At 40.2% G+C, this 26,804-nt stretch overlaps 1 protein-coding gene across 4 annotated transcripts in view; it reads left to right on the forward strand.

Moving 5' to 3' along the window:
- LOC147137654 (zinc finger protein DPF3-like) overlaps positions 1–26,209 on the forward strand; it is a 28,194-nt gene extending 1,985 nt beyond the window's left edge. Inside the window, exons 2-11 of one of the 4 annotated variants that reach the window (XM_086050110.1) lie at positions 6,876–7,036; positions 9,758–9,868; positions 13,756–13,880; positions 14,698–14,793; positions 14,903–14,963; positions 16,633–16,674; positions 16,769–16,909; positions 18,502–18,719; positions 19,293–20,094; positions 22,219–26,209. In XM_086050110.1, coding sequence (XP_085906236.1) covers positions 6,876–7,036; positions 9,758–9,868; positions 13,756–13,880; positions 14,698–14,793; positions 14,903–14,963; positions 16,633–16,674; positions 16,769–16,909; positions 18,502–18,719; positions 19,293–19,502 — 1,165 coding nt within the window. In that variant the 3' untranslated portion in view covers positions 19,503–20,094; positions 22,219–26,209. The remainder of the gene's footprint in view (positions 1–6,875; positions 7,037–9,757; positions 9,869–13,755; positions 13,881–14,697; positions 14,794–14,902; positions 14,964–16,632; positions 16,675–16,768; positions 16,910–18,501; positions 18,720–19,292; positions 20,095–22,218) is intronic. The other 3 variants (XM_086050112.1, XM_086050111.1, XM_086050113.1) reach the window with 3 other exon arrangements.
- The last annotated feature ends 595 nt before the right edge of the window (positions 26,210–26,804 follow it).

Genomic DNA, 26,804 nt, shown 5'->3' on the forward strand with positions numbered 1-26,804 from the left:
TGAAAGAGAAAACTTGATGATAAAAATGTAATATTATGAGACTATAGTGTTTTTTTTTTTTTGTTTTTTTTTTTAAAGTTGTCCTAGTTGTCAATTGAATGAGTGAATGTCCAAATTCCTATAAACAGTCAACTAGAAATAGGCACCTTTGTTTTAGAAAGAAATTATGTTCAAAGGATAGTCAAGTTATAAAAAAAACAAACAATATTTGTATAATAAAAGTTGTACGAATAAAGTTTATTTTGAAAAGTTGTAATTTTTATGATTGGCTGTCAACATATCAATAATCACATTGAACTGCTCATGTCTATAATGTTAATGAGACAAAATTTAATTCTTTGACAATCACCGTCTTCCAAATGTTTTTTGTTAAAAAAATAGTAAATGTTTCCTTGTACGTATTCACTTTATTCTCCTAAAATTACGATATTTAAGTTATTGGTTAAAGTGTATTTTCTCACTAATCTAAAATGTTATTCTTATATTTCAATTAGTATTCCATATAAAGTTGGTATTCTACCATAAAATGATTATTTCTGCTCATACCTTGTTCCTATAAAGTGAACATAATGAAGTGTTTTAATCTGCCATCATAAGATTCTGGTTTCCGACTTCATTTCACAGTATAGTCAGATTTATAATTAGTAGCACTTGACGCTAATTGGATGTTGCTCCAGAGGACCAGTGTGACCTTTTTTTTGTATTAGCAAGATTCACTTTAGGGAAATGGTTTAAAATTGGTCTAGAGAGAGGGTGGGGCACCCTCTGTGTGAGGTCTTTGTTGATCGTGGAGGACAATAATTGCTGGAATCTGATTAAGATGGATGCTTTGAATATTAATTGAATAAAGTTAAGCTACTGCTAGACATTTTTTCGTGGGCTAGACACATCTTCTGGATAGAGTGACATTACTCCGGGCAGATCTCACCCACATGTTGCGTTGCTAAAACTCAGTTTAGCTCGCTTGTTGTATGATTTGTGGCAGTAAACCCTCATCTGTTTTTATCTTGGGGTGTGTAGACATTGTGGTTGTCGGCGTTGCAAATTGTGACATCCTCGTAGAGTGACACAGTGTAACAGAAAAACACAGTAGCCTCTCTTGCTATTTGATGTCAAGTGTGGGTGTACAAAAACTGTGTTTTGGTTTTTAAGAAACGTGAGTTGGTTGACTAATGCCTCCATAGTCCATAGTCGAAATGCGGTTGACTTTTGTCAAAACACTACCGCTTTTGTCCACATGGCGCCGCCATAATCAATCAAAACTGACATGTGACACAGTGTTGCTTTAACTTTCACTCGGATAGCCATGACATCATTACCCACAATGCTTTTTACATCACGATGACCTGGATTACCACGGCTGCGCATGTGCGTTGCAGACAAGGCAGGACATGAGAGAGAGAGCAGCTATAGTTAACATGGCGTTGCGAATCGATTCTTTTATTTTATTACATCGAGGCATATTTTAAGCAATTCTATCGCTTTTCGATTCCCTAGTCAATACCAGACGAAACATGCAAACTACGACAAGGTGACTGGTAACGAATTTTAAGCAACTTGAAGCTGAATGGTCGGCACCAAACCACCAAATCTGGCTCTCTGCAAAAAGTTTGGACACCCCTGATGTAAACTTAGCCGCTGTTATGACTACCATGGTAGTGTAAATTAGTATTCCGCCTTGTATACAAATTCTGATTACGTCGCCGCCATAGGAACGGAACTCGTCATAAACCGAGGACACCCTGTATATGCAAACAAACAATTAGAGTGAGCTCAGTGGGATATATTGTGGTTGTCCACAACCATGCATACAGTATGTCAACGATTCATTGCACTGCAGTTTATCTATCTCCACCCTCGAGGCATCGCACCTTGTGGTTGCAGCTTCACTGTTGTAATAGTAACATAGTGGTACAGTGAGTATAGGTCAGTTATTTTGGGAAAATTTGCATATCATACCAAACTGCAAAGAGCTGTACTACCTGTTGGTAACATGGATACTTTGAGTAAGTCAGGTCTGCTGTTCAGTGGCACTGTGGTGTTGATATGCGATCTTAATCCCGTTCATTTTCTAGCTGTGTTTCCTGTGATCGGTTGTGTTGGTGTGGTAGCTGCCGCTTCCTGTGAATGAGCTGTGTACCTTTGCAAACTTTTTCAACTAAGTAACACTTGTCCTCTGGGTTGTGGCTTGTAGTTGCGTGCGTCCCGCTGAAGAGTCCCCACGACAACTAAAAATGCAAAATGAGTGTTGACACATTGTCACATTACGGGCGTAGCCATGTAATGGCAGCAGACCGCTTTCAGGAATACACTGATAGCGGCGGCATGCGCTGGCTATATGATTAGCTTTTGTTACATTTCATGCACCCGCTAACTGTCTGATGGGAAGGCCGTGTAGCACATAGCACAGGCGGAGCTGAAAGGCTCACTTAACCACACCAAATTGTGACTTAGTTATGACACCGTCAGGCTCATGGAAGTGTGACGAGAATTATTGCCATTCCAGTGTCGGCAGCCCAAAATCTTGCTGCTGCTTTGCATTATGACGTGTGCACTCATCAAAGTCTTTCCAACTGTCTCCATGCATACGTCTCCCCTCTTGATTTGTTATCACAACTTAAGTAAATCATTTTCAATTGCTTTCGTTGTGAAGAGCTGAAATGCTGATTTTATGTCTTGGACATTGCTCACAGTGAATCAAGAACCATATCAATGATGTTGGCAGCACTACGTCTACCCTGTTCTTCAAGTGGGTAAACAGAGCAGAATAACTTTTCATTTTTTGAAAGTAGTGTTTGCTGTTGTTCAAGAGACAATTGTGGGAGGGTGGTGGTGGTGGTGCCGGTGGGGGGGTTGTTTCAACACTTGAGGGCGTCCTTCTCATCAGAAGAGCATGCCTTAAAATTAGAAACATTCTCCCATGTCACTTTAAAAGGGAAGTCAACCCAAACATATTTTTTGCAAGAATATGTTCCATGCAAGCCCACTAGTTGAAACAAGGCATTCTGATAAATATTGCGTTTGTGGAATAACATTTAAACCACACGTTTTTAGTCATCTGCGGGGCCGGCCATTTTGTCACTTCTGTCGACTGAAAATGACATCACAACTGCTCAGGGCTCAGGTAACGACCAATTACGCCTCAGCTTAAAAAAACAGGTCAGCTGACAGAAGTGACAAAATGCCCCCACCACAGAAATGGCTAAAAACGGGTGGATTTTGCTGCTTAACTCATATTCCAGAAATCAGAATGTCATGTTTCAACTAGTGGGCCTGCGGGGAACATATTCTTGAAAAAAATGTGTTTGGGGTGATTTCTACTTTAAGGTCAAAAAGGGCACCTCACTAAGTTCAGAACAGTTTGATCAGTTCTACCACTACATTAAAAACAACTTGCTGTAACTTTTCACTGGAAGAAAAATCCCTTGAAAATGTACGATAGTTAGGTAAATTTTCACTTGACTACATTTTTTGAATTACAATTGAAATTGCACACATCCCAAATTTGTACACAGCTGTGTTGTGTACCATCTTGAAATTTAGGTCAGAAGTTGGTTTGGACTTGACAAACGTTGATTTTTTTGTTTTGTTTTTGCTCAGTAAGAATGTTGTCAATCATGTAGAATTTGATCAGTCTACAAGGATGTGTTGTCTGTCTCTTGAGGCACTGGCGATGTAATGGACATCACTACTTGACATCAAACAGACAAGAAAGTTATTCAAGCCCACCTGTGCTGCCTAGACTTGCTGAAGAAAATGAAACGGGAAGCACCGTACATCTCCTGTAGCAATTCCAGACACGGGATAAGAAATTCTAGTCAGAGTTGGAATTGCTTGCCAACTCGCGATATGAGTCGATTACACTTCAGAGCTCGACGATGTGATTCAATTATCGATGCTCATATGGATGTGGCGATGCGTCCCTTGCAAAATAAGTTCCTGGGATTGAATGGCTGGACGGTGAAAAGACAGTAAATTTGTCAATGGCAGTGAATGAGTGAATTGTGATAAATTACTGACACCATGAGTGAATATACACAATTGTAATTGTGGGGACTCACGGGCTCTTTGCAGTCAGCAAGGTTTGTTTTCTTTTTTTCTTTTTTTTTTTTTTTTTTTAAATCATTCCGGGCTCAATTACAGTCTTTGCATATATTAGTGAGTAAAAGTGAAGCAGCTAGTATGGTTCTGCACCCCCTCTACACCATCTTACATAGGTCCGAAGTATCTCCCGCCTTGCGGCTAGGGATTCTTTTCTCTGAGCAGCCCGCACCAACCCAAAAACTTCTAACCACATATTTATTTGTTGTCTCAACCCGACCAGCACCCCCTGCCTACCCTGAAGGCGCTGAGCCTGATTCGTATCCGACGTTCAACTTGAGTGGTCTCAAGAGCTACTTCCGTGTGGCATGCCCTTTGAGTGCGCCTTCTAAGCTGAGCCCACTTCAGGGACCATTTACAGCTGGTCTGCGCTTTTGTAAGCTGATATGTCATGTCGCGTTCCATCAGTGATGTGTGCTGATGTCGAGGAATGGCAGTGAAGGGCACCGCCTGGAGTTAGATGTGCATTTGGAGAAAAGTGTCACATTTAGGGATGCGCATTCCAAGTTCCTTGCTCGACTGTGTAAAATGAACACTTGTTATTGCTATTATTGTTATTTTTAAATATTCTTTGAGTCTCTGTGCCCAATTCCAATTAGGTGCCTAAACGGTGTTCCCCTGCTATATGCCGATTCTTTGTTTGTGATTTTGCAGCGTTTTGACATTTTTTAAAATTGTGTTTTTACAGTATTCTGTAAGAGCTACTGATCCCAATGCCCTTTTCAGCCATTTATTGAATATTGGGCGAGCAGTAAAACGCATAAACACAATGAGCACGCTCCTCCAAGAGCTTTTCTCTACCACAGCCCAGTCACTGACTCTCAAAGGGCCCGCCTCTTAAAGACACCTTCCACAAAAGGTGCATGCATTGGCATTCTTAGCCCCGTCTTCCACAAGCTGCCGAAGATTTGTACTGTTAACCCACACCTTAAAAAATCATTTATATTGTCAATCCTTTCTATAGACCTCCCTTTTTGTTCCCATGTTTTATTTTTTTTTTCCTAGTTAATTTCTCTTGGTGTCATATTTGCGTCCTTGTCTACTTAGTATACATATTTGTCTATTTTAACACTGTCTCAATTTTTCATGTGTATGTGTTTGTGAAGTGCTTTGTAACTGCGTGTTTTAAAAAAAATTGTTATATAAATGAAACCTAACTTATGCTTACTTATTGACGCTACTGTGTCTACAGGGTTTTCTATGTTTGTGTATTCAAATGTTTAAAAAGGGTGTTGTATTGAGTTCATGTTTTTTTTCTGATAAATTTGAATGGCAGTATATCGTCGTTGTCCTCTGAAAAACTTAAGTCCATTTTTTTAAAAATGTTGGATTTTTTTGTGGATGGTGTTTCCATGTTACAGACATCGCATTAACGTGAAAAAAAAAAAAATCCAAAATAGACATACGTGCTTTTCACAGGACAGAGACGATATATGAATCTCATCCAGATGTGTCTGGAACGTATATAATCACTATCCAATTTTTTGATTTGGAACAACTCACATGCATAGACACACAGATTATTGTTATAGAATGGAAATAATACAGTTCACTCCCGCATACTCACGGTTTGGCACCCACGGGCCACGGATACGTATAGTCTCAGATTACCCACCCCCTCTTTACCTCACCGCCTTCGATATTATCGTTGATGATTTACAACATGCATTCATAAATCACGTTGGTTATTTAGGCTAACAAACACAGGCATATGTCTAATCATTTGGAGCACAGCGCAGATTGGGAGGTCTGACTGTAATTGGTCAAACAGTGCATATTTTTTTTGCTTTGCGTCTTGTCGTCTTGGAATCTCAGTGTACCTGTGACTCTCCTCACTTATTCCCCATGGCCTCGCACACTGTGGCTTTGTCCGAGCCACAGTGTGGACGGCTTTGTGCGGACAGCATTCCTGACACGACTGTTCATCTGCTGCACATTGTCTTGTCAGGAGCAAGGGCTGGAGGCGGAGAAAGGGGGTGAGAGCAGGACAAGCAAGCCTCCCGCCTCCCCAGGTCCACTTAACGATTCCAGACTCGACTCGCAGCCGTCAGCTCATTAGTTTGCCTTCAAAATGGCTGTCTTCCTAATGTAGCAATTGAAAACACGTGGAGGGAGCTTATTATGATGCGGAGATGTTGCAACGACCGGTAGCCGTGGTTTGCCCCGTCAGCCTCCCCCCCGGTAGACGACAGAAATCGAACGCATAGTACCTATGCGGGAGCCGCAGCGTTTACCCTCCATCTTTGACATAGTTAAATTAGAACCTGCCCTTGTGCGCGCCAGTCGGCCGAGATTAATTAAGTAGGCTAATTACCATAGCAGGCATGTGGCAGAGATTGAGGGTTTGACTGTGAAATATCCTTCGCCATCCCACTCTGAATATTAACACTGAAGCACTGAGGGACAGCCAAAGTCTCAGTGGTGCTCAGGAAAGTGGAACTAAGTCTGAGAGTCTTAACTGCTCTCTTGTCACAGGAGACGCTTAATACGAGCCAGACGGGAAACGAGCCAATAGCGCGCATGATAAATGGTCATTTCTGTATGGCGAGGCCGAGGGATCTATCAACCAATTTGGAATCAGTAGTTCAACTGAAACAATTTGGCATTTTCATGCTAGTCATTAGCAATTATTCTTTCAGCTACATGTTTTTCCTTTTGCACATGCACATTATATCTGCCACTGTGACTTTAAAGTCAATTAGATGATAATACCCAAATATAAACGATGCTAAATTCCTTTCTTGTGGCTAACCTGTGGTGCAACCACTTGTCAGGTTGGGTGACCAGTTCTACAAGGATGCCATTGAGCAGTGCCGCAGCTACAATGCCCGCCTGTGCGCCGAACGCAGCGTGCGCCTGCCATTCCTAGACTCGCAAACTGGCGTGGCCCAAAACAACTGCTACATATGGATGGAACGCCATCACCGCAGCCCAGGTGGACACGCGCGCACACACACACACACACACACACTACAATTTAACAATAACTTACAATTAGTCACCTTTATTCATAACATACATGAACATCACAAAAGTAGAAGGGCACCCACGGGAGCGCAGACCTCCGCAAAACGTTTCAAACATGTCTGACTTCGTCGTGAATAAATCATGCTTCAGTTAGCAGGGGAACTTTGCACCAATGCAAGTGGACCGTCATAGCTAAATTAAAAAAATAATAATAATAATAATTCCGATTTATATTCAGATTTTTGGCAATCCTAGGTGATTATTTGATTTTATCAATTAATCGAATTGCTGTTTCAATCGAACTGCTATTTCATATCTCAAAGTGTATCCTTGCTGACATGCATTGCTTAACACTAACAACACAAAGTATTGGAAAACAGCAGGGATAGATTATCGGCGCCGATATTCAGCGTTTTGACAAATATCGGCATTTGGCTTTTTTAACAATATGACGGCCGATAATAAATCAATTTCAAACTGTGATGAAATCAAAACAAAGATATGTGCAAGTTTAACTTTTCTGTCATTTTGAAATTTTGGACGACTTCATTTACTGTAGAAAACTATATGGAGCTATTGTTTTAAGTTGACATGCTGACGACCCTGGGTTCTCCCTGAACTTTTTGTTAGAATTTGAAAACAAGGATGTATATTGTCCATAATTTATTGTAATAATAATGGGGGAAAAAATCAACATTATGCAAATCTGAAAAAAAATGTTCAATAAACATATGATTAAAGACATTTCAACAATGTCAAAGAGTGAATTTTTTTATGCCAATGTGTCCCTTTTTACTGAAAATTAATATCGCCTCCAAATATTGGTTATCGGGCTACTTGACTACCGATAATCGGTATCAGTATCGGCCCTGAAAAAAGCATATCGTCTATCCTCAGAAAACAGTCTGTAATTCCTATTTTTATTGTTTTAAAGGGACACTTGGGTGAGCTTAACATCGGCTTATATAATAGGTTTGCATGTAAACATGTAGACATCAGTACTAAAGTGCACACCCAAAAAGACTCTGTCGTGATTTAAGGTCTTTTTTGGTGATTAGATTTATGACAAATTGCCCCGCCCCCTTTTGGGGCGTGGCTTATGTTATGTTTTCGGTCTCAGCGGTCTACGTCATGGGAGGGGGGCAAGGTGGTAATATTGCTCGCTTTGTCAGTTCTGTTGTCTAAAACGGCGACCGATCGCCACCAAAATGCAAATGCACATTACTACTCTACTTACGTTCCATTGGACGGCGTGTTGTCGGGCGAAAAACTGGAGGCATTCCTCATCCAAATAAATATGCACGTCCACTCATTCCCACTTCAGTCTCTGTAAATATCTGGTGTTAAACGCCTCGCCCGTCCTGACTGTGATCAGCAAAGAAGCAGTGTTTTTTTTTTTAGTTTTCTAAGCAAAGAAGCAGTGTGCGCTCGTCCCAGCATAAATCTATGTAGCTCCGCTCACTTCCACATTTCCTCATTCTCATATAAATCAGCCACGGAGAGGTTAAGAATTACAAACGAGGAAAAGAAAAAAAAGGAGAAAATCGTTTTTTTGGGCCATACAAACAAAGCAAGGGATAATAAAAAAATATGAAAAAGGGATGCGTTTGGTTGATCTCGCCAAAGAATATGACCGTAATGTATCGACAGTCGCCACGTTATTAAATCAGTTCTTTACAAAACGCCAGGCAAGAACCACTTCTGAGAGAGAACATGAACCAAAAAAGGCAAAAAGCGATGAGGACAGCAATTAAAAGGTAAACGACCATCATTTTTATTATTTACTCTATTCTTTGTTTTTTACATTATGCACAATCCTCATTTATTGTGCCATTGTAACATGTATTTGTTACATGTTTTGATGCATTTTTATGCTTTATAAAACATTTATGTCTGAACATTGGGGGGCTTGGAATGTATTAGGGCATTTACATGGAAAACACGTATCAACTTACACAATGGTCTGCTTAAGAAATTTCTTCCAGAAGCAATTAATTTCGTAAGGAGAGGTACCACTGTACAATGATTTCCAATGGAGAGTTTGTAATCGGTTCCTCCAGTGACTCCGACCGAACAAGAATAGAACGCTAGGGGGCGCGGCCATTCTCCTCATTAACAAGCGGTGTTATTCATGGGGTCACTTATTTCCTCATTTCTCCCAAATGTATTGATAAAATAGAAAATGACAACTCTTTTCATTTTCCTGATCAAAAATATATATAAAATGAACTTAGTAGTGAAAACCGTCCCTTTAAGCACTACAGCGTAAGGGACACAAAAAAAGTGACCCTGAAAACTTTTTTAATAAGGAGTACAAGTACAAATAATGAGATTCCAATGATTACTTCGGTACAAACCTAATGAAAAAGCCTCAAGAAAGATGCAGAAAACTTTATTTTCATCAGCTGGGTCCGCCCACTGGCTGTTTGACCCAGTGCGTGCGTTGCTGGCCCAGCCGCGTCGTCTTCAGACTCTGAAAATGGCAATGACAAGCTGTCGGAAGTATTGTTCGCTCATTTTTATGAAAAAAAAAAAAAAAAAAAAAACAAGAACAAAACTTCGCTAGGGAGGTCGAAAAAGTCGCTAAAAATAGTATGTCTATGTATAATATGTCTCTTTTATGGTGGGGTACTCTACTCTCTACTGTAAAAGTACTGAAAGTTCTTGTTGCTTGTGTATAATGTTTAAGCAGGCGTGGCGGCCGGGCAGATGTACACGTATCCGGCCCGTTGCTGGCGAAAGAAGAGACGGCTGCACACCGCCACCGACCCCAGCCTGGGCATCTTTGGTCTCAAGCTCGGTAAGATTGACACCCCCCGAGATGCGGCTCCTTGTTCTTTTAAGGTGATTTTCAATGATCTCGTGGAATAATCTCACTAAAAGTACTTTGTAGCTCTGCGTCAGGGTGTGCAGTAAAAGAGGCGGGCTGTCATTTTTCCACACAATGAACTGTGGCCATGTTTACCGGCTGTTGAACTTGTTTTGTGAAGAGAACACCTAATTAGATTTACCGCTGCCGAGAGCGGAGAGCGGGAGCTGGTCCACTGCACAGTGTATTTAATAATACATGTTATAGAATAAAGTTAGGCCTTCTCCTGGGTGTCTCTCGAGATGTTGAACCCGCTCCTCGATATTCTCCCCTCTATTTAATTCAACCTATTTTTTTAGCGCTTGTAACTTCTTTTATCTCCTTGTCTGTCTTGCAAGGAGATTCTTAGCTCAATTAACTTGTTTGTGCTGTCCAAGGCTTGCAAACCCTGTTTCACGAACAAACATTTAACTAAAAAAAAAAAAAAGGTATCATTTCACTTTCACTTCATAATAGGGGCAGTGTATCAAATATATCCATAACCATAGCTTGTTCGTGTCATTCAAAAGACACTTTGATTTGAGTTGACTGTATAAAATAGCACAGTACACATAGGTTGCGGTTGACTAGGACCATACAGTTGTAGTTGATGCCGGTTTCCTTATTGATTTTTGCCCATGGCTTTTTATTGATCATCTCATTGATCCATGGCCACTGGTTGGAAAGGTACATTTACACATTTGACTCAAAGGCGGGAAAAAGGACATTACCCTTTTTGATGTTATCTTATGTATTGCATGTGTGCGTGTTATTCCATACGTTACTCCTTTTTAAAAAATTCTATTCATGTACAGCAGGGGCGCCCAACCTTTACTGACCCAAGATCTACAAATGTGCAAGCGGCCACCCTCCCACGGTCGACCATTTCAGTGTCAACATTGCAAATCCGCACACCTTTTCCAGGCTGCAGTAACTAACCGCACAAGACATTTTCTATTATCGTACAACCACTAGACATGAGAGCTCTCTCTGCTAATGTGAGCTCTCACTTGCGCACATACGCACGCACGCACGCACGCACGCATGCTGATGAGCAACAGCCATAACTGACCCAAACATGAACGAAACAGAAAAATAAATCAGATACAAGACAGGTAGATTTCAGAGTTTGAGGTCATCATCATTGCCTACTAGGGCTGGGACGATACACTTTTGTCCCAATCCGATACTTGGGTTGCGACCCGGTAGGTATTGCGATACTTAAATATTATAAAAACATATATTTGAAAAAACGGAGGCATGTGTTTCCAAAGTTTTAACTTAAGCGCCATTTGACATTTATTCAAGTGTCACGATTGAAAAAGTGCATAAAATGTTCCAGTAACTGTTGCTGATACGTAGGAGTGCAATAAATAAAACTCCATTCACAAAGCTCAACTTTAAGGACTTCAAATGTTCCAAAAGTATGTCATAGACCGTGCAAAGCAGAGCATAACATAAGGTATCGATACGTCATCAACGTATCGATACTTGATATTGGCATAAAAAAGTATCACGATATTTTCACCCAGCCCTACTACCTACCATAATGGGAGCCCTGATACTGGAAGGCGGCGGCAGTGACGCACCTTTGTAATGCGTAAAGACATTTTCACATTAACATAGATCTTAGCCTGCAAGTACTGTTTTAAAATGCCACTCCAGATTCCTTTTCTTTGCCGATGTCATCACTGCACTGCCGATCAAACAAATAAGCTTTGAGTGAGTATAAACAAAAAGTATATACAGTACTCTTAACATCTCTGATTACTAGCTGCAAGCGACTGCTCACCGCCAACAACTTCCTGTGAGGCCGGTCATGTGCCAACCATAGGTTAATAGATGTGACCTACTTTTTATTTTATTTTTTAATATATTTTTTTTTTTTATAGATGCTTTTTGTGGACGTGAGACTGACAGGCTGTAGTGTACACTAACGCACCATTTATAATATTAATAACAGGCCCAACATTTTTATTTATTTCTAGTTGAGGTACGCCATTTTGAGTCCATTTTCGATCCATAGTTTGAACTGGAATCTTCTAATTCAAGCGGAACTCATTCACTGCCGTCAACATGAGGTGTGTTCGGAAATTCACTCTGATGCCCTAAGACCACTATGAGAGTGTGCGTGTTTAGAGGGTGCGCCCTACCCTCCCATTAATTTCTAAATGCAGCCTGCATGTTGGAAACCAAGCAGCAACTTGTGTTTTTCCGGGGATTTTGGGTGCGAGTCTGAGCTCTACTGTTGTTGCTCTCAGTTTTCGTAAAATAAAATTTTCCATAAAATGCAACTTGTCTCCGGAGTGACTTTTCTTTTTTTTTTTTTTTTTTCCTTCGTGATGCATTTATTCACTGGTGCAATTTATACTCCGGAGTAGTTTATAGTCTGAAAATTACTGTTCCTTTACAATGAAAAATCCCCTTTGCAAACCATGACTTTTGCCATAAAATATAACTACAAAAATGTCAAGCAAAGCCCCCTAGAAAAGGTGAAATTTCTTTGGGGTTAATCATTAACTGTGTATTAACTGTGGCAGTAATGTGCTGACTCCCAAACCACATAATTGTGGCCGTAACTGTACATTCACTACAAGCCGTATGAATTTATTAAATATTTCTCTGGAGCCAGCACAAAAAAAAAGAGCTTGTTCTCTACTCGAGTTCAGCTGAGGTTAGTCCAATCCATGTTTTGTAAGTCAGAAACAAACTGGAGGGATAGCGTCTGAACTAGGCCTTTGTTTCCCAAACACATCTCATTGTTGCCTTTTGTTTTCCACTGAGACCACCCCTCTCTCCCCCCGCCCCCCCCCTTTCAACAACCGTGTGCTGTGTCAGGGAGAGCCCAGAAGAGGCGACACACACACGCACACACACACACACACACATTGGTTGATTTTAACTTGTCATTTAGGATGCTGAGCACGTTGCGCATCTGGCCAGGGGTGGATCAGCGCAAGGGAGCTGCTAAAGTTGTGCTATGGCTAGCGAGCTTACTGTCGTGCTGATGGTGTGGTAGTGACTTGGGCTGCATGCACAATCAGCTCCGTGCTGCAGGCTGCTGCCGGCTCTATTTTTAGCCCACCAGATCCCATGGGTGAGTAGCGAGGGAGGGGAGGTGGGCCCCTGTCTCGTCGCGGAGAGTTGAAAGTCAGACACAATGGCGAGGGACGGCAGAGGAGTTATGTGTCTGTTTCTCACCTATGCATCCTTCTGTTGCGTGCGCTGCAGGAGGCATGTTGGCGGGGGCGGAGGGGCGGTCGGAGGGCTTGACACAACTCTAGCTGAAGCGCGTCCTCTTCTCCAGTATTCTTAAAGCAACTGCATCGCCATGGCCGGTGAAGAGACTTTTAAAATAAGATGCACAGTGTGGGTCTCCGAGCTTTTTATTCATTCTCCTCCTACGCAGTTTGTTTTGTTGGAGGCGAGATCTCATGCTCAGGTCCAAGTGACGCATCCCCGCGGTCCCCGAGCCAGCGCAATATCGAAATAGTGTAGCAACGCCTTTCCTTCTCTGAAGAAAATGCATAAGATGGACATGAAAATAGTGGCTGTGACACATTTGTGTTGGAAGGGAAATGTACACGATAGCAAACAGATGCCCGAGCAAATTGCTACTTGCTTTTGTAAGTGGAGCGTGACTGAAAGAGAAGATGAGCGGACACATGCTGATTGAAAGCTCACTTGCAGAGTTCAACCATGTTGGCCTTGTGCCGCGTGGAAACGCTCATTGTTGGCACACACTTTAAGCTCTGTGTAAAAACTGAGTTGCAGTTTGGATTGTTCCTCATTCCTCACACATTGCTGTTTTCTTTTGTGGTTTTTTTTGGGGGGGGCAGACAACGGCCTCATGTCCAAGGACACATTGCCCACCCAGAGCACAACGCTAGAAGCTCTGCTAAGAGGCGAAGGTCTAGACAAGAGGAACTCCAGGAATGACGAGGAGAGTTTGCTGGAAATCCAGGTGCTTTCATTCACAACAATCTGGTGTGCTCTTGTGTTAATGTTTTTTTTAGTCGTAGCTTAACGTCACATTTTGCACAAGGTGCACAGCATTCTGCCAAAGTCAACCCAAGTTACTTTTAAGCAAAAAATATAAAAGCGAAGGGTGGTGTAAGCTGCCAAGGACGAATCCTTTAAATGATGATAGGAATCTAGATAAAGGAGCTCAAAAAGTCACTGATGCCTCTTTTCTTCTCTACAACACTAGCTCGGCTCTCTTTTGGGAAGCCAGTTTTTCCCTTTAAAATAATAATAGCAGAAAACACGCTCCATTGAATGCATCGGTCAGTGAAGCAATGAAGGAGAATCCTGTAGTCAAACATTGCAAGTCACAAAGGCTAGCGATCAAGCTGCAAAATAGAAAAATACCAAAATGGTTGACACCCCCCAAAATCTTTTATAATTTCCGATATTAATAGTTTGAACGCTAAATATAATAATAGTAAATAAGAGTGATAAGTCTGAAATCCAAGCCTCTTGATTTTCTTTCTGCTGCAGCCACCGCTGACGTGAAAGCACCATCAGAAATGAAATTAGTAAGAAAGTAGAAAACGGTTTACAGCATGCCCAGGGAGGACAGAATGTCATAAACTTGCTGCGTAAGTAATCTGATGCAACCAGGGTACTTTCACAACGTCGGGAGATTTCAAACACACAGCGGCATTCGGCACATTTCAATCTCAAAACAATATTCGGTCATTCAATTCCATTAGAAATGTAATCTTAAAACAACTTGTCTATTCAAACTGCATCCTAATGTCTTATCATTTATTTGTCAGAGAGTTCTGGAGGCAGACGCAGCAGAAGATGCTTTCAATGATGACGACGACTACGAGGTGGACACTCCCAAGAGGAGACACCGGGGCAAAGGAAGGGTAAGTAACTCGATTACAAGGTGACACTTTCAACGTGTAGAGTTCACGACCATGCAGGCCACTGCTCGTATGTTGAAGGTTAAATGGATGGTTTCATGTTTGTCTTTAGGGTCGGGGTTCAGGCCGCAGGAAGGCTGACATGGATGATGACAAGCCATATGTTTGTGACAGTAAGTGGACGTTAGAGCTGCATCACATTCTGATCAGTGCCATTTTTACCTTGTATGTGAGTAACTAAAGCCTGATTCTGGTTTTTAACATCTTAAATAGGAAGTCAACCCAAACAGATTTTTTTCAAGAATATGCTCTATGCAGGCCTACTAGTTGAAACAAGGCATTCTGATTAATGTTGCGTTTGTGGAATATGAGTTAAGCAGCTAAATCCACACGATTTTAGCCAACTCGGGGGCGGCCATTTTGTCACTTTTGTCGACTCAGAATGACATCACAGTTGATTAGGCTTCAGATAACGACCAATCATGGTTCAGAAAACAGGTGAGCTGTGATTGGTCGTTACTTGAGCCCTGCACAAGTGACAAAATGGCCACCACGGGTGGACTAACTCTTATTCCACAAACGCAATATTAGTCAGAATGTCTCGTTTCAACTAGTGGGCTAGCATAGAACATATTCTTCAAAAAAAAATGTTTGGGTTCACTTTCTCTTTAACCAAGTTTTAAAATGTGAGAGACCTCACACATGAGGGGAAAAAAGTCATGTGTTACTTACTGCCTTCTTGGTGAGTAGTTTACTTGAAATGAACAACAGAGAAAACTCCTCACATGTGTGTTGTAGTACCAAGACTGACCTGGGTGAGGCAGCATGGTGCATCCAGAGTGCGAGGAGAAAAATAATAGATTACCTGGAGAAACACAAGAAGCTAGGCTAACTGTTTGCTCATCTGTGCATTGCAGTTTTCCTTGTCATTTTTATTGTGATGAATGACTACGTAGAAATGTTAAGCAAACACTCAAGACAACCAGTCCTTTGTGTGTCCAGCGTCAGTATGAGGTACAAGTCAAATCCTGATTGACTCGTGGAGTTTCGTGTCGCAATCACAAAGTCAGTGGCTTGGCTGTGCTTAGTGTTGACCACACAAATAAGGACGTGAGGGTATATTTAATATTTAAGATTGTGGGCCCAGCCAGATTGGTAAGAAAAAAAGTAGCTCTTAACCAACCCCACACCACAAGATAATTGCTCAGAATAATCTTTTTCGAGACATTCGGGCTGTTGCTGACCTTAAAGGGCGGAATCAAGCTCCAAACTGGTCTGATTATCAGTATTGATTTTTCGATCAGCTTTAGTGATTGAGCAACACCACCTCCTTTCAAAAAATGTTTTAATGAACAGCATTTAGAATTTACTGTTTCTATAACTGTATGTTAAAAAAGAATGAAGAATGGGTGGAACATTGGGGAAAATAAATCCCTCTTAAAAAAAAACAAAAAAAAAAACGCTCCCCTCCCCAAAAAAATCTGAAAAAATATTGAAGAAAAAAAATCTGTGAATATGCGACTCCACAGGTGCTGAACTGCGAGAACGCAGGGGTCGACTGCACTCACACAAGAATACAAAAATATGTACTATTGCGTTGAGATGTAGCGGTAGGAGTCAATAAAGGGTCCAGTGAGTGTATAATAGTCTTCATTGTTGAATTGCGTCTACTGTGATTTTAGCAGGGTGACCCGCTAGTCTTGTAGGAGGCTCAAGTATCCTTTGCACGCAATTTGCATGTGGAAAATTGAGCTTTGGGTTGATTCATGTTACACTTGTGACTACAGTACATGGATATCACTTAGAAAGGCTGTTTTTTCCCCCCCCCCTTTTCTTTTCCAGACAGATACAAACAAAGGAATAATTCCAAATCATCACCCTCAGGTAACCTGACTTAGTTTATCACTGCTGTGTCGTTGCAATTTCATATGTGTGTAGATTGAAGAGATGACTAGATTCCTCGCTGTGTGTGTGACAGTCTATGCGAAGCGCTACAGGAGCCGTACGGGGCTAAGCTACCACTATACCAATTCCCACCTTGCAGAGGAGGACAGAGCCGGGGAGAGGAGCTCGGTGCCGTCCAGGTCTCCTTCTGTACAGCCCACTGACAGACACAAACGTAAGAACTGCTGTCGCTAGCTTGCTTTGCCTTTCGGGGCGGAGGTGTTCAGTTAGAATGTTCCGATAAAAGGTTTGACGTGTTCATCTTGATGCTGGTGCTACTTCGTTTACATGTCCTCTGGCGTTCCACAGGGAACCAACGGGACCAATATTATTGACAGTCTACTAATGACCTGTCAGCTCTTAGACACAACTCCAACAATTAGAATGTCTGCAGATAGTATTTCATCTGTTTTATTTGCTACATTGGAAACGTCAATGCAACTTTCCAGAGTAAAGCCAAAAGTATGGAAAGTAATTGGATGAGAGGTTCGCGTGTCTGCTCGTCAGTACCGATGTTCAAGATTAATATAGTTAACGCAACTTAACAAAATAACAAATTAAAATGAAAAAACAATTTATGATCATAAGAGTAAAATACGGTATAATTGTTGCAAAAATGTCCTGCTTTTTCATCTTGGTCAATTAATTTAATACGTGAGCTTTTGAGGTTTATTTTAAATGTATTTATTACGATATTATCGAATTTCCCTTCAGGAGAAAGAAGGTTGAACAGTCGTTTGGGAATTGAAGTTTACTTTACTGTATTACACAATACTTGGTGACTTTTTTTTATCTTCCACTCCAATCCATATACTAAAATAATAATAATAGAACTAATACTAAAACTAATAAAAACTAGACAAGGCAAGGCAGCTTTATTTTTACAGCGCATTTCATACACAATGTACACAAGTGCTTCACATAGTTAAAAATGCAACATTCAAAGTTTAAAAAAAGAAGAATTTAAGACATTTAAAAATAAAGAAATTAAATTAAAGAAATTAAAAGTAGTTTACTAAAATAATGTACTGCGCAACAATTTTGGGGAAAAAAAATAGAAATGCCTTAAAAGACCTTAATCATAGGTGTGGGAAAAACATAGTTTTTTACCTGAATTCAAAAGACTTAACTAAAGTAATACAATGAATTTTCTAAAAAAAACAAAAAAAAACATGAAAATAAATAAAAACAAACAAGTCCGTTCGAAAAACCCATTAAAGCTATAACAAAAAATCCTCAACTGTTATAACTCCTCTGAGTTTCTGTTTGGAGGTTCTGTCCTTTTTGTGTCAGATTTGCATTTTCTCCCAATGCTTGCATGACTTCCTCCCACATGGCAAAAACATGCTTCTTATGATAACTGAACACTCAAACTTTTTCATAGGTGTGATTGTGTGAATGTGGTTGTCTTTTGGTGCCCTGAGATTGTCTGGCGGCTAGTCTATAGTGTACCATGCCTAAAGTCAGCTGGGATAGGCACCAAGCTTACCTGTGAGACTTATTAGAAGCGATATAGAAAAGGGATATGGATTATTATTGTGGTGACATTGTTTTCAGAGAGCCAAGTATTTTTGAGGTGGTATTTGGTGTAAAAATTTTGAGAGCCACTGCTCTCATTTTTAAGCCTTAAGCGTCCAGACTGCAAATCTGCAAATGAATGGCACTTGCACGAAGTCATCAAAGTTGTGGTGATTGATCAACGTTGCATGTCATGGAGTAATTCTTTCAGATTTTTTTGTTTTTGTTTTAATTTAACATTTCTCTCAGGTCCAAAGGCACAGAGCGGGACCAGGATTCCCAACAGATACTGTGAGAAATGTCAGAACGCCAACAAGAAGCTTATGAAAGCTGGCCCCCCCTGCACAACCTGCCAATGCACAAGTGAGTTGGAGCATTTACTGCTCTGTTTATGGTCAGGCTTTTCCTCCTCTGTCATCACTTTCTGCGATGACATCACACCACAAAAAAAGGAAGAAAAAAAACAGGTAATCCTTTTCACTTAGCTGAAATGCCACAAAAATTTTGACAGCCTCATATGAACTCCAAATTGTTCCACTTTTGGACATTGCACTCTCGAGGTCCAACTGTGTATTGAAGGGGACATATGAAAAATGTGCTTGCTTATACTGTACATAAATAACTGTGTCTCTCGGGTACCTGTCCACCCATCATGTGTGCAATTAAACAACCAAGTACAATCAGGTCAATAAATATTGGGACATCGACCTAATTTTCTTTGTTTTTGGCTCTAAACACCACCACAATGGATACAGCAGGTCATCCCCACAAACATTTCCAGTTATTATAAATATCCACACTACTTTATCCAAACCAGTGTATAAATCCATCCAATTCCTCTAGTATTTAATGGAATAGTGGATAGGGTAATCGATTCTAAAAAGATTCGATAGTGAAAGCCCAAATTCATTAACATGTTAAGTCACGTGGGAAGTTGTAGCGCTAGTTGGAGTAGTTCTGACAGAGGGAGGGGACGCCATTTGCCTTTGTCTTCCTGTCACCTGTGGATTTATTCTGCTCCTCTTTGTTCCGCGAGCCAGCTGACGGCGGTGAGGAGAAGGAAGAGGGCGGTGGCGGCGGCGGCGGCGGCGGCAACGGCAACGGCAACGGCAACGTGGGCGGCGCCGAGGAGCTGTTTGCCACCACGTCCGAGAGCGATGCCTCCACCTTTCACGGCTTCGAGGATGACGAGTTGGAAGAGCCCGCCGCCAACACCAATGGATTATCCAGCCGACACAGATAGACACTAGCATTTTCCATCAACAAAAAAAAAAAAAAAAAAAAAAAAAAAAATCAAAAAACATCTGGATTCATCTCTGGCAAAAATCTGCTGCTTCTATTTTTTTCTTTTTTTTTTTCTCCAACTTTTTCTTTGCAGAAAGCACAACGTGATCGCTTCAGGACAAAAAATATATGAGTTGTATTTTATCTACTGGACATTAATTTATGAAATTTTATTTATAAATATCTATAAATTAAGTCAACTAATGACTTGCAAACCTTTTTTTCCCCTTTTTGGAGCAGAAGGAGCATAGTAATGTGTGAACAAACAAAAGAAAAAGAAAAACACTGGAGCAATCAAAAATTTGAACAAAGTAACCTTTTAATGTTTGGAGGCTGTTTGAATGTCATTTAAGAGCCTTGACTGGATCGTTCTGAAGGATTTTGCTATGACCTTGTTGTGCTCCGTGACTCTGGATGATATTTTTTTTTTTTTTTTTTTTTTTTTTTTATTCAAATGTGAAGGAACCAGTGAATGGACTGTCGCAAGCCAATGGCGATGTTTGGACATGAAGGACTATTTATTTTCTTTCTAGACAAGAGCCACTAAGTGAATGAAAGGTAAGCAGACGGGATGGGAAACAATCAGCCTGCAAACATTGTTGCTGATAATGCAGATGTTTAAATATGAAATGTATCTGGTCTTTACTTTGCCCACTTAAACCCACATTTTCACCAAGGGATGCATACAGTTCAGTTTAGCTTGTTATTAAAAATTAGTTTGGGAGAGTACATTCAAAAGAATTTCGGACTGAAGTTGGAATTTTATGACACAAGGGTAGTTACAAGAAAACAATTGTGACAAATGCTTTACCAGAATTAAATCATTGTTTCAGAAAAGAAATGTATACATTTGCAAGAATTCACTTATGAGAACTAAAAAAAAAAAAGGCTTTATTCTTGTAAGACTGACTTTTTTTCCTTGTAATATAACAGCTTTATTCTTGGAACGTTGACGTTTTTCTTGTAAAAATTGTATAACTAACCTTAAGTTTCATACAGTCAAAAAAAAATAAACACGTTTTTTTTCTTGTGTTATTGTTTAAAAGGAAAGTTAACCCCAAAATGTCCTTAATATGTTCCATGCAACCCCATGTTCGGATTGATATTGTGTTTGTGAAAGAATTACCGCTAAGTAAGTAAAATCCACCAGTTTTTGTCCATCTCAGGGGGCGTGCATTTTGTCAGTTGCTGTCAACTGAAAATGACATCACAGTCGCTCAGAGCTCAGGTAACAAGCAATCATGGTTCAGCTTCAGAAAACAAGTGAGCTCTGATTGGTTGTTACCTGAGGCCCGAGTAGATGTCATTTTCAGTCGACAGAAGTGACAAAATGGCTGCCCCAGAGCTGGCTAAAAACGGTGGATTAACTCTTATTCCTCAATATTTATCAGAATGCCTTGTTTCAACTAATGGGACTGCATAGAACACATTATTGTAAAAAATATGTTTGGGTTGACTTCCCCTTAAAAAAAAAATTCTATTTCAACTTTTTCTCTTATGACGAACAGCAGCTTCCTTTTCTTAACTGACTTTTTTCTTAAAATATGTCTTTAAAAACTTCCTCAAAACTTTCCCTTTTAAAAGAATGTCATTTCCTTTATAGTGTAATAAAATGACTGTTGCAGTCATTCCAATGTTTTCTTTTTCGGAAAAAAACATCATCAAGATGTCACAGCTTTTTCCTTAAATACAGCTTTATTCTTGTAAAATTATGATTTATATTCTTGACAAATATGAGGCACCGTGATTACCAAGTGGGTTACACATCCGCTTGACAGTTCTGAGGTTGTGGGTTCAAGTCTGGGCAGTGGACTTCTGTTTATTATTCTAGGATAAGTGGTATAGAACATGGTTGGATGAAAAATACAATTCAAAATTTTCTTCAATGGGGAATTCATTTTCCACTCTGCTGTAATAATTTTGTTGCATACAATGTTAAGATGAACAACCTCACATGCATATAAGCAGGAAAGGCCACAAATAGGACGCGAGCCTGTTATTGGGCTCCTGTGGCCCTCGTTAATTTTGTAACAACCTTTTAGACCAAAAAAAGTCATATTTAAAAAAAAAAAAAAAAAGATTCTTGTTATGAGAACATTTCTGGTCACATTTAGACTTTCAAGAAAAATGTAATACTTTAAAAAAGACAAATTAGTCTGAGTTTTTTCATACCATTGTATTTTAGAAAAAAAAATACATATTTTTTTGTTGCATGAAACAATTGAATAATTATCATTAGTAGTAGTATTTTTTAAATAATTCATTACCAACCTGAACCAAATTGTGGTTCCTTGGAAATAGGTGTCAAAAGTGCAGTGACCACCAGCACATTTGTGGTTTGGTATTTGCAATTTTTTTGTTTTAACTGTATCCTCCCTTATTTGCTAAAATTTTCTGGTTTATGTGCTCAGACTACATCCCCTTCAATTATAAAAATACAGCTTGGTTCCAGATTGTGGCCAAGAAACAATGTTGATGTGAAGGGAGGAGCTTCAGTTTGTCAGGCCAGAGCTGTGTATTAAAAAAAAAAAAAAAAAAAAAAAAAAAAAAGGCTTTGCGGCCATCTTGTGGTCTCTGTAGGCAATTACAAAACTTTTGTACATCAAGTACTCTCACGCTGCTATTCAGTGTATTCAAGGAAAATGTGATGTGTTATCCTAACTTGACTTTTCTGTGTTGTAGGTGCACTCGGCACAGGAGAAGCTGACATAGTAAACAAGGATTTAACGAGCCTTCCTGAATTTGGGCCTAAACGTACGTGACGAGGAGCAGACTGTCCAATATGTGACTTCCGTGACGCTCCTCTGACCATGGGAAGAGCTGATCTCTTACTCAAAAAACAGTTAGTCAAAAAGGGACCAACCGCCACTTCAGTCAGTTTGACCCAACCTTTGGGGTTATTCGTTTAACCCAAAAAGTTAGCTCAAAAGAGTAACCCAAAGTAACCCTTTTTTGTTGTTGTTTTTGTTTTATACAAAACAACCCAATTTATTTTTATTTTTTACAAAACAACCCAAGAAATTGGGATGCTTTGTACATGCAGTTCAAATAATTAAGTTGTTTTGTGGGTTATTCATTTGACAAACCTCTTGGGATAAATAAATAACCCATTTAACTCAAGTTTTGGGGATTACACACAGTATAACCCAGCTTTTTGACTCAATTTGGGTTCTTTTTTTTATTACCCAACTGTTTTAAGAGCATTCTTTCTCTGTGCTAAGGAACAGCTTAAAAACATTGTGTTGAATGTGGTTATTAATTTCATTTAACTTTTTAGGTTGGACAACCCAAAAGGTTGGGTCATACTGATGCAATTGGGGATGGTCTCTTTTTGACTCATAATTGGGTTATTTTTGACCCAACTCTTCTTAGAGTGGGGTGGGGGGGCAGGAGTACTTTTGATCAGAGTCATCTTTATTGAGAACTACAGCAAGACTAACAATAAGGCCTTTGGACTTGTCGAGCCTGGACCCGCCGCCCCCATCTCTGTCCGCCCGTGCCGTGTGAGTGCGTGCGCTCCGTGTGATCCGATGTGACACTAAGACATCATTACCCTCATCACTGTGCCAGCCTGCCGCTCTGCTCTGCAAACCAGCTCTGACAGCCATACACCCGCCCCCTACCCCCCACCCCACCCCCGCTCCCGGATTGGACCAGTGACCACCCCCAGCCCTCTCCCCATTCCCCCAGCCATAGAGTCGGTGCTCAACTCCACCACTAGTGCAAGCTGACCTCTGAACCGTTTCGCTCATTGCTCGACTTGAATCGTCAGGCCTCCTCGCTCTGCTTATGCGTTTTTTTTTCTTCTGATTATTGCGGGAGTGGTCGCAGGATACCTCTAGCCGCCAAACTACTCAGGCACCCTTCATTAATGCTCCGCTGTTGATTGTTCAGCCTTTGTTGTTGCAGGCCAGAATCATGTGAATGTATTGAGCTGGCGCGGAGGCACAATAACTCCACACGCGGGTCCTGTGATGATTGACCGCACACTACCAGGAACGCTGCTGAAACACTGCAATAATTCAGCTGTGTGTGCGCGGGTGTGTGTGTGTGTGTGTGTTTGGAAAGAAGGCCCAGTAGTGTGCTCTTTAACATTAGACATCGAAGGTATCCGTTAGGGATGGGCATATGATGTCATTCCCTTGATTGGACCGTTTTAATGGGGTGGAGAGCAACTATTATTATTTATTTTAAACAGAACTGTGTTCATGTTATATGATGGCTTGTGTCATAATCACCCCCCCCCCACCCCTAAAAAAATATATATTTTCGTAACTACAAACTTCAATTTGCAACATGACTTTCTCTCAAATTATGGGTCACTGATGATGTAGTGGTACACACGCCTGAGTTGTGTGTGGGCAGCGTGGGATCAGTTCCCACTCAGTGACGGTGTCTGTGTGTGTGCCCTGCAACTGGCTGGCGACCAGTTCGGGGTGTAGTTTGCCTTTCGCCCATTGTCAGCTGGGATAGGCTCCAGCACCTCGCCGTGACCCTGTACAGCAGGGGTCTTTAATCGTGTTCCCCGAGGGCCGGCGTACTACCTGTTTTTCCATCTGTCCCTGCTGCAACACACACCTGATTCAAATGATCAGGATCGTTATCCAGCTTCTGCAGACCTTTGGTGAATATCTGTAGCAGGGAGAGATGGAAAACAGGCAGGACACCGGCCCTTGAGGAACAGTGAAGACTCCTGCTGTACAGGACAAGCAGTTTGGAAGATGACACTTTCTCTCAATTTTCAGAATTTTACTTTTTTCTTGAAATAAACTATGCTCGAAAAACATGACCAGAATCTTGCAATGTTAAAACTTTCCCTTGAATATTACTTTCTTCTCATAACTGACTTTTTCTTGTTGCATTTTTCTCAAAATATGACTTATAAAAAAAAGTTGCTTTTCTTGCTTTCAAGTATGACTTTTACCTCCCAAAAAAACAGTTAATTATAGTCTAAACTCTGTCTTTTTTTACATAATAGAGCATAATCTGACATGACATGAGTTACTTTTTTCATGACAAATAAGACTATTCTTGTAATATCACTTTATTCTGTGCAACATCCAAGAAAGCTATTTTACTCTTTTTGTGGAATATTACAACTTTATCCTCTAAAACATGACCGTTTATTCACACTGGATGAATATAGCTATCTATCTAGCCAGCTAGCTAGCGACTGTATCACTAGCTATCTCTCTAGCTAGCGAGCTATCACTAACTAGCTTGTTTCTATCTATAGCTATCTTTTAATCTCAACGTTGCAGCTTGCCTCGAAAAATAAGTTAATACTACAACTTTTATCTCGTAAATAGGATTTTTTTTTTAAGTTCTACCTTTGACTATTAGTTTGTTTTCCCCTTATTTGCCTTTAAATCTACACCCTTAGTTGTTCATCACGATTTTGCTTTTCAGTGACTACTGTATAACCAATATAAAGGGCTTCTATCTAGTCACCTCATGGCTTTTTTTTTCAGGCTGCGGGCTGAATAAGCAGTGCCTCTGTAGGTCCAACCTAGTACTGTATTCAATTGCTTCAAGTTTTGATTAAGCATCAGTCACTTCCGCACAATCCAATAAATGTTTTAAAATCATAAATGTATTAATCTGAAGTTATATGACATTACTAACTTAATTATAAATTTATCCTCGAGGCATTGGAATGTTCTCATAACGTATTTTTTTTTCTCACTGGACTTGTTCTTATAATATTAAAACTTTCTCATAACAGAACTTTCTTCTTATAACAGATTTAAAAAACGGGGTTTTTTTTTTCATTTTTCTTTAAAAAAAAGTTTGTTAAAACGTTATCCCCATGACTAAGATTTTTTTTGTAATCAGACTTTAATATAGTTACTTTGGACCCTCCGTTTTCTTAAGTTAAAACTACGTATCAGAAGCTTTAATAAATTAATAAGATTTAAGAATAAATTATGGAAATTATGTTAAAGCGTCATAATAGAACTTTTGTGTAGGTTTAAAAAACATCGCTCAACTTTACAGTTTTTTCTTTATCTTTTTCCCTCGTCTTCCATTGTCTTTCTCATCAACTATTCTTTTGTTTTTTTGATCTTGACAGCATCCAATAGTGCACTCCATTTTTATGCGATTAACCAAGACTGTTCATAATGACCGATGACTAGATGCCCATCCCTACTGAAATTCATCTATGGTGGGCTTAGGTGTCAGTAGCACGTTCAAAGCATCCCCCCGCCCCGAATATCCCCACCCACCCCCACCCCCATCCTCCCGGGACGCTCCCCCCTCGTCTCCCCCATGTGTGTTTATTCAAGCCCACAGCCATCATGCACAAGCTGCTTCGACGTCACATGCTGTAAACGACGCTCAAGTGTGGTGAATGTCCTCAGCAACTCCGGAATGCAAAAGTCATCCTTACCTCAACCAAAACACAGCAATAGGACCCCCGCCCCCCGCGCCCCCACGCACGCACGCCCATCCCCATGGCCCTCTGGTGCTGTGTGAAGGGCAGTGAACGGAAGTGTGTGTGTTTGTGTGATTATGTTGGGAATGGAGCCAAGAGAAGATGAAACGGACAACACTGAGTGGTTGTTTCATCTTCTGCTGTAAATACATGTCAAAATAGACACAATGAAGTTCTTTAACTATTTTTATTCTGGAAAAATAAAAATAAACAAGGGCAATATTGTGTGTCTTTCTATTACTGTATTACCTTCTCTTTTGTTCAAAGAAGCAGACACAATAGAGAACTTTTGATAGAAAAGTGTGGAAACATGTTTCAGAATGCACCGCAATAGCTTCTGATGTAGTGGTTCTAATTCTTACAACAAAACAATGAAATCCGTTTGTATAATTAGTAAAGCCCTCACACATACACACAAAAAAAAGTTAGAGATACAAATATTGTTCAGTGTTACACTTGTGCCGACCCCAGTCTGTGTTTACAGTGGTATTCTTTTGTCCACAACACATCAATAATTATAATTATCTGTATGCCTTAAATGCATTGGGGAAGAGGATTGTGACAATCTAATATCGTCGGCAAAAAGTAAGATGATATACAGTGCTTCCCATTTTCTCTTAATTCCAATGTAGTTATACACAATCCTGCGCTGCTATCTACTGGCCAAAAGAGGAATTGCACCTTGAAAGAAAGAAAGATCACAAAAACAAAAAACAATAAAAATCCATGACATCGGGGTCCAAGAACCTGAATATTTTACAGGTAAATTTACGACTCATCAGCTGCAGTTTGCTTAAATCTACTTAGTATTAAACACAGTATGGTTTTAACC

This window comes from Filicampus tigris, chromosome 13 (genome assembly GCF_054856515.1).
Source record: "Filicampus tigris isolate MCC_2025a chromosome 13, RoL_Ftig_1.0, whole genome shotgun sequence".
Classification (NCBI taxonomy): domain Eukaryota; kingdom Metazoa; phylum Chordata; class Actinopteri; order Syngnathiformes; family Syngnathidae; genus Filicampus; species Filicampus tigris.